At 30.9% G+C, this 8,454-nt stretch overlaps 1 protein-coding gene across 1 annotated transcript; it reads right to left on the bottom strand.

Moving 5' to 3' along the window:
* Positions 1–3,532: 3,532 nt before the first annotated feature.
* On the bottom strand, positions 3,533–4,354 carry LOC144997454 (uncharacterized). Its single transcript, XM_078957363.1, has one exon. It carries the CDS (start codon positions 4,180–4,182, stop codon positions 3,706–3,708), a length of 477 nt encoding a protein of 158 aa, XP_078813489.1. The 5' UTR covers positions 4,183–4,354; the 3' UTR covers positions 3,533–3,705.
* Between the last annotated feature and the right edge of the window lie 4,100 nt (positions 4,355–8,454).

The raw sequence follows: 8,454 nt of genomic DNA, 5'->3' as shown, positions 1-8,454 counted from the left end.
GCTAATGTGGCAAAAGAATCAATAAAAAATAAATATTTTTGAAATGGATAATTAATATATAAGATTTTTATGATATAATAGAAAGCTATACGTCAAACCAAATCAACATATCCAATCAAAAATGCCATTCATAGTGTTTGAGATCGTTTATTTTAGGTGTTTACTTGTTTATTCTGTTTGGCACCCTTATGAGATTGTTTATTTTAGGTGTTTATTTGATTATTGTGTTTCACACCCTAATAAATAGGTTTTAGTGTTTGAATAGATTAAAATGGAGTATGTGATTTTTTTTAAATTCTCGATTAATATAGTTCAATACATATCGATTGAAGGCAAACGGGCAACAAGTTGCGCCGTTAGCCCTTTCTGGATGGCAAAATCAATTCTTTTGAAAACAATATTTGTGGATCTAGGAGGTATGACATTAAAATGTATGACCCGTTAGACTTTGTTGGTGAGCTCCACCGCCTCTAGTGCGAAAAAACCAAATATATCGAATGCAAAAGGTACAAACATATGTTGATTTTCTATATATGTATTCTCGTGCTTTACCACTGTGCACGCATTGGGTTTCAAAGCAACATGCCCTGCTGTGAAACCCCCGCTTTCCAAACCAACAACAGAAGAGACTCCAGTAAGATCCACACACGCATGCTTCCCTCCTATCCATCCAAAGATCAATATTAAATTTGATTATTAACTAATATGAGGAGTTTTTTTTTTTTTTTTTTATAAATTAGTGTGTTCTTACTTATTTAAAATGCTTTTTTTACGACAATGAATATTAGTACATTTTAGTTATCATCGTATAATGAATGAAAAAAACAAACGGGCAACAAGTTGCACCGTTAAGCCTTTTTGAATGATAAAACTAATTCTTTTGAAAACTAAATTCATAGATCTAGGGGATATAAATAGCTATGCATAATCCTTTTTAGGGGTGTTCGTTTGGATGGATCGGTTTCGATCCAATCAGGTGAATCCAAATTAATTTTGGTTTTCAAAACTTGAATCCAAATAATCCAAATTAAATTCGAATCCGATGTGAACCATTCAAATTAGAATTCGGTTGGATCGGTTTTTACAATTCAGTTTTCAATAAGCGAGACATATATATATATATATATATATATATATATATATATATATATATATATATATATATATATATATATATATATATATATATATATCAACTTTAAAATAAATTGTTTGGTAAGAATTAAAATTATGAACAACTATTAAAAAAATATTATAATTTAATATTTTATAGATACAAAGCTTTTGAAAAGTATACATTGAAGTATTTTATTGGATAACAAATCTATTTAAAAATACAATTTAACAAATTAATAAAACTTTGTTATTAACAATTTTATCCATTTTTATAGCTTTGTTTTTGTATTGAAGTTTCTTTTTCTAAATCTTCACACATCTTAATTATTCTATCTTTTACGACTTTAGCCTGAATTTTCCGTTCACCAATTCTCTACAAATTTAGTTTCTACCAAATTGAACTTTCACAGTTAAAAAGTTTACTTGATTTATGCGAATAAAACTATAAATTCTATAAATTATGTTTTTTCTTTGTACATATAAATATTTTCCGTATTTACAAATTTAAATAGTAATTATTTTAGAAAATTTTACTTAACATTTATAAATTTGTTGTAGCAGAAATTAAACGAAATTTAACTCTGCCCCAACGGTAAAATGTGTTGCCTTTGCTTTTGGTAGAAAACATTTAGAATCCTATTTATACACGTCCTTTTTATTTGTCCGAGTGATATGAGATACGACTATATCGTTCACCTATTAGACTTTCGCCGTTTATACTTCGCCCAAAGTTTTGTTTTTTGGTGTAACATCCAGATTCTCAGATATATCATTTTATTATTTGATTTGAGATTTGCAGAGGGACTCGACGAGTTGGTGCCTCTACTCGTCGAGTAGGGTCGCGACTGGTGACGTGGATTAATGAATAGACTCGACGAGTCTATGAGTCTACTCGCCGAGTTAGCGCTGCTAAAGGAAACCCTAATTTCTCGGGCATGTGACCTATTTAAAGGCACTTATAGCCTCCTTTTGCGGCCATATTTCCCAGAGAGAGACCCTAAATGATCTTTGAGCTTATATATATATATATAGAGAGAGAGAGAGTGTGTGTGTGTGTGTGTGTGAGAGAGAGAGAGAGAGAGAGAGCTAACCTTGAGCATTTTGGTGTATCTTTGCAAGGAAAGGAAAAGATTTTCAAGCAAGGAGGAGAAGAAGGTTGTTAGATCTATTGATATTCATCGAAGGGCTTCTATTAGAGGTATCAAGTTCGAACCTTTCTCTCTTGTTTGAGTAGATCTCTCATTTTGAAGATTAGGGCTTCTTTTCTTCATATTTTGGGACTTTGAGGATTTGGGGTTGGCTAATTATTTGTGCGTGGTATTTTGGGGAACTCACTAAGGTTCGTGCTTACCGTGTTATTATGTTATGTGTTCAGGTACTTCCGAATATCGCGGGAAGGCACCGACATGATTGTACACGCCTGTTCAAGACCTTGTTGAGGATTCTGGGATTTGATTTTTTATTGTGAATTCATGTTGACACTTGAGACTTGTGGTTTTATGAAATATGATATATATATATATATATATATATATATATATATATATATATATATATATATATATATAAGTTTACGTGTTTTAAAAATGAAAATTTTGGTTTGAAAATTTACGTTGTTACATTGGAATTTTCTAATATGTGTCCTAAAGGTATACATAAGACTATTAATTATGAGAAATATTACCGTAATTAAATGTAAAATGAATTAACTATGAAGAATATTTTATTTAATTAATAAATACCATAATTAATAGTTCAATTAATGTTTTTTATGTATGCTCTTAGGCAAATGTTAGAAAATCCCTTTTTTTTTTTTCTCCTTACAAATTTAAGAGATTTCGTTATTTACAACTTTGTCTCAATTTTTTTGAATATATTTGAAAGAAAACATTTTTATAATTTTCTCGCTCTTTTGTTATTATAACTTTTACCCAAGTAATTATTGTATTTTACAGATTTGATGCTAACCTTTTTAATATTTTCTCCAACTTTTTCAAAAACTAAAATAGTTTTTTAGACTTATTATTATTATTATTTTGATCTAACTTCAACCTTTGATTTTAAAGAGGAATAGCAACACTAGATCACACTGTGCTAAAAACCTTTGGTAGACTTACTTTTATCTTATAGTTATTTTTCACAATTTCTTTAATTCTTTTTACAACTTACATATTTTTTTATCACAACGTGATTTTTTTTTGCATTCACATAAAAAAACAAAAAAAAAAAAATTAAAAAGCATTTAATGATAGTCGTTTTAGCTAAAATAAACAAACGTCGTAAGCATAACAAAAACAAATAGCTTCCAGCACCCGAATTAAAAAACAAAAACACAAAAATTACTCAAAAATTAATGAAAGTGAAACTGTAGGCACCATTCATGTAATTTACTCTAACTAGAAACTTCTACAGAAAATTAGATCATAATAACAGTTGGGATTCATTTAATAGCAAAAATGATGATAAACAAACCCTAATTGCTTGAATCTCTCTTTTTCAGAGATTGGAATTTGGAAGAATGAAAAGAAGAGAAAATGTGACACTGGATTTACAAAATTTGTTTGTTCAAATTCTGAATTCTAACAAAAACTACCAACACTGATCCGTCTCCCATCGGCGACCGGTGTAGAAGGCAGAACTCTTTCCTATTAACCGCCCTTCAAATCCTGTAGTCAACTTCAGATCGTACAAAGCTCGTGTGGTTGGATCAGATAAAGTAGCGTACGCGTTATGAATATCGATAAAATCACAATCATCGTTCTGCTTTGAATCGAAAGCATCTGGATGGTACCGCTTCGCCAAACTCCGGTACGCCGTTTTGATCTCAGTAGGCGTGGCACTTCGCTTCACATGTAGAATATCATATAAACTCCTTGATCTCGTCTTCGTAGATTCAACCATTGGTTCATCGATCACGGCATGAAGCGACGCCTTAGGAACATTTCGGCCCCCAATATATACATTGGATTTGGAGGTTGATCCGGTCGAGTTTGCCGGAGACAAGCGGTCACCATTGATGAATCGGAAAGAGATTGATCCGGCTTTGGTGGTTAGGGTTCCGGCCATATTTTGATTAAACGGAGGCTGAACGAAGATCAACGATACTAATTTCAGATTTCCTGAATAGGGTTTTTGTTTTTGAGAACGTTTAGAATGATTTTTGGGTTGTGGTCTTGTGGAAAAATCGATCCAAGTGGATTAATATATACTCCCAACTGGGGCGCCAACCTTTCGCCGCTAATTGTTTCATACAATACTTTTCCCAGATTGGAAGTTTTTGAATTCAGATAAAGTTACAACTGATGAGGCATACTTTACATGTTTCAGAAAATGATTTTATTTGATTTGGAAATCATGTCTCTGCATAAAGCTCATACAATGTTTTGGGCAGATAGTTTGGTGATTCAGTTGGCTCTTGCCTGCTGGTTTTCATCCTTTTTTATATGAGTTTGGGAAATAATATATTTTCAAGGATTTATTATCTTTGAATTTATTTACTTGGAAATTATTATAAAAATTTTAATATTTTCGAAAAAAAAATTATTTTAGTCCTAAAAAAAAATAAACAGAAAAGTTTTGATTATTTGATTTTACACGATAATGTTATTTTTTTGTTAAAAGAAAAAAATAACTTTTTTTTAATTAATTTAAACCAAAATAAAATAATTGGATTTTATTTATTTTTTTTAAATAAAATGAAAGTTTTCCAAAAAATATTGAGACTTTTTTTTTTTAAATTTCCTTTTAGATACCAACGAGAAAGTGGGACTCATCCCGGTTTGTCCATTATCATTAGACCTGACAAAACATGACACGATACGAAAACCCGATACCAAATTAACGGTTTAGGGTTAGAGATTTTGACACGTTTATGTAAACATGTTGACACGACATGACACGCTAATTAAACGGGTAGGGTTAGGATCAAAACTTTTAACTCGAATATGACCCATTTAACTATATATTATTTATTATAAATGTCATATTTTTATAAATATATTATATGTTATAGACTTGTTGTGTCTCAAACTCAAAAATTAGAAATAATATTTAAATTTTTAAAGTTATTTAATTTTAATAATCTTCACCACTTATCATCTTTGCTCCCCAACTTCAATTTTTTTCAGCCTTTAAAATGTTTCAAGCAGACATGACACAATATATTTACAAGGTCTAGATCTTAACCTAAAACAAAAATAAACGGGTTGACACGACACGACACGATAATTAAACAGGTCGGGTCAGGGGCGGAACTAGAAACTTTCTTCAGGGGCAACACAAAATTTTTGACAAATCTATGCATACAAAAGATCTCATACAACTATGCAAATTTTAGCATGTAAGGGACAAATTGGTCAATTTACACCTTAGAACAACCACATGTTATTTATGGATTTTGAGGAAAATTTAGGAGTTTAGGACCAGGTTTTGTCACTTTATGTTCTTCGCTTTAAGAATACATTATACCTAAAAGAAATGGATTTTTAAAAAAGGAGTTGTATGTGGTTTTGTCAACAACTGAAACCTGCAAATGTATAACAACGGTTACACTCTACAAGTCAAAGCAATTTAATGGAAGATGGCGTTAACAATATTAAACAAATAGACCATGATCATTACTTTGAATTCAACAATAAACAATTAAAACCTAAACAAAGTTTGAAAATAAAAACTCACACAATGTTTTTGTATTGGAAATTCATATAAAATATAGTTTTATATTCTATCCCACTATATAACGAAATTAAAGCCATTTGAATCCATTATAACTTTGCTAGACCACCTCTAATGACTTCGTTTAAAATAATAGCTTTATTTTCAATCCACAAGATACAGTTTAAGCTCTACGGGAATGCCTAATACTCAAGCATGGAGGCCCTTGTACCATCAGAAGCATCGCAATTTTATTGTATCTTTCCCTAAGATGCATCTACACAGAAATAGAACGAAATTGTGTGTACTAGTGGTGTTTGTCATTTTTCTAAATCTATATAAACTGACACCAATAATATTTGTTAATACACAAACAAGATAACATAAGTTGAAATTTTAGGGTACATGGAAAATAAAACAAAACAAGTTTATGCATCTTTCATAAGTTAACCTTTTATCAGTCAATGAGACAAATTAGCAACACATTATTAGCTGTGATCAAAAGGATCCAATTTGTTTCAATCTAGTGCTTTAGGCATAACATCAAACACTTGGAAGACATAATAATATAAACCTTAGCACTTACCAATTTACAGCAATAAGGATTACCCGAGTGAATTAAAACTTATTAACGGTTGCAGATGAGATCGATTGTGAAAGAAAAAAAAACAATACGGAAACCCATTTGGATTCTTAGTCAAAAATAGATTGAGCAAAAGTCATACTTTTGAGGATAAATTGGGTTAAGAACACATACTCGTGATCCTTTATCTAATCATCTTCATCAACAAGGTTTTAGGAGTAGCACCTCAATAATCTAGTAATAGCACCAGGCCAACATAAAAAAATTATGTTTCTCGAACAAACTCGAGGGGTAGCACTGACTACCCCTGGCTACTAGCTAGTTCCACCACTGGGTCGGGCTAGGGTCAAACCTTTTCAACCCGTTTAATGCCTTGACACGATACGAACCCAACACGTAGGGACACGTTTGTCAGATTTAATTATCATATAGGTTTTACTTTTGGTTATTATGTTTTTGTCCTACATAATGAAAATACAGTTATCGGTTATTTTAGTTAGTGCCCGTTTAAAAGGAAAAAAAATGTATCAAACGATAGAACTTTATCCCACTTCAAATGTTTTAGATAAAATTAATTGTGTAAGTTAATTTCTTAATGTATATCATTTTCGAAATGTGTATCAAACGTTATTAATATAGAACTTTATCCTTATTAATATAAGAATTTTTTATACATATATTGATTTATTAGTTAAAGATGATATGTTTTAATGCTTACATTGCTTTTAAGGGCGGTTCAATTAGTTAGGGGTTCTAAGTTAACCAAAATTTTAAGCCATTTGGCATTTACTATACTTAATATTATAAAACTCTCTCTTGTATTTGGGTTTCGGATCGATAATAATAAATTAAAAAGTTTATAAATTACGGAGTTAAAGCCCATGATTTGTAATTTTTTTAGACATGATTATTGATTATTTTATTAATACAGATGAACAAAAAAAATAAATAGAAAGTCTCTGCTTTACTTTCGTTCCAAGTTAGCAATAGACAACCTTGAAAGTAGTTAAATAGAAGATAATGCAAGATAGAAATTCGTTTTCCAGAATTTGGATTCGTTCAAACCCTTCTATAATCAATGAACAATGGTTAATAACCAATTTAGGGTTAATTAATGGAAAAACTGAACTACTAAAAACTAAAAAATAGTAACATTGGACTGGACTTACAGTTTCATTTCTTTTGATCTTTAGATATTGTACTTGTCTTTTTGAATGACACTATGACAACCTTGAAGTTTTGAGTCTTTTGAACAATCAAGTGCAAATCAACAATGGAGAATCGGAGGACATAGAAAGAAATATACAAAGAATCCGAATGTATTTATTTTCCAGAGAATGGACAATCAATCAAAGAACATAGAAGGAAGAGATGAAGTAGAAGAGAAGATTGAAGAACAAAAGCTATTTTTTCAGACTCGGTTTCAAGATTCGAGAATGAGAAGAGAAAGAAGAACAGTCGCTTTCAATTAATCAATTTGGTTGTTGATTTTTGTGGCATACGTAGGTTAACTCATAAAATATAAGGAATCGAGATTTCTATTTTGCTAAAATATCATGGGTCAAGTGGGGCCCTCTAGAAGTAGGGGCCCTAAGCTAGGGCTTAATTGTAACCAAAGTAGAGTCAACCCTGATTTCTTCAACAAACTATATGACATTCATTTTAGAAACATTTAAGAACCTATAAGCTGCCAAAATAGTCAATATATAATAAATTTGATAGATAAAATTTAGCCCAAAAGAATTCTTAGCCTAGCCAAATTTAAGCTCATTTAAAATTAGATAACCCACTTCAAATTTTTCCCTAATTCTTTTCTTTTGTGTGTATATTCTTGTGACTGTAGGTAACAACAAAGAAAAGCGCTCATCTTTTTTTCCTCTTTTTCTTTCTTTCTTTTGTTCCAATTAGTGCAGGGGATGTCTCCTATAAAACAAGGTTTGGTCTCGATGGTTGACGGGTATCGTAGGAATGGTGATATAAGGTGCTGGTTGAAGTTTAAAGTAAGCATGTTATGTTTGGTGGTTTAAATGGGTGTAGAGGGTGCTTTCAGTAGTGGCGGTTGTTTTCGGCTTAGGAGGTGTTCTGCAGTAGGTGGTATAAGT

Source organism: Lactuca saligna, chromosome 5 (assembly GCF_052625555.1).
Source record: "Lactuca saligna cultivar CGN05327 chromosome 5, ASM5262555v1, whole genome shotgun sequence".
NCBI classification, from domain to species: Eukaryota; Viridiplantae; Streptophyta; class Magnoliopsida; order Asterales; family Asteraceae; genus Lactuca; species Lactuca saligna.
The sequence above is the reverse complement of the archived record's forward strand: the minus strand, read 5'-3'. Positions and strand labels throughout refer to the sequence as shown.

Coding starts and splice junctions, on each gene's coding strand:
- LOC144997454 (XM_078957363.1), bottom strand. CDS start 4,182: ATGGCCGGAACCCTAACCACCAAAGCCGGATCAATCTCTTTCCGATTC.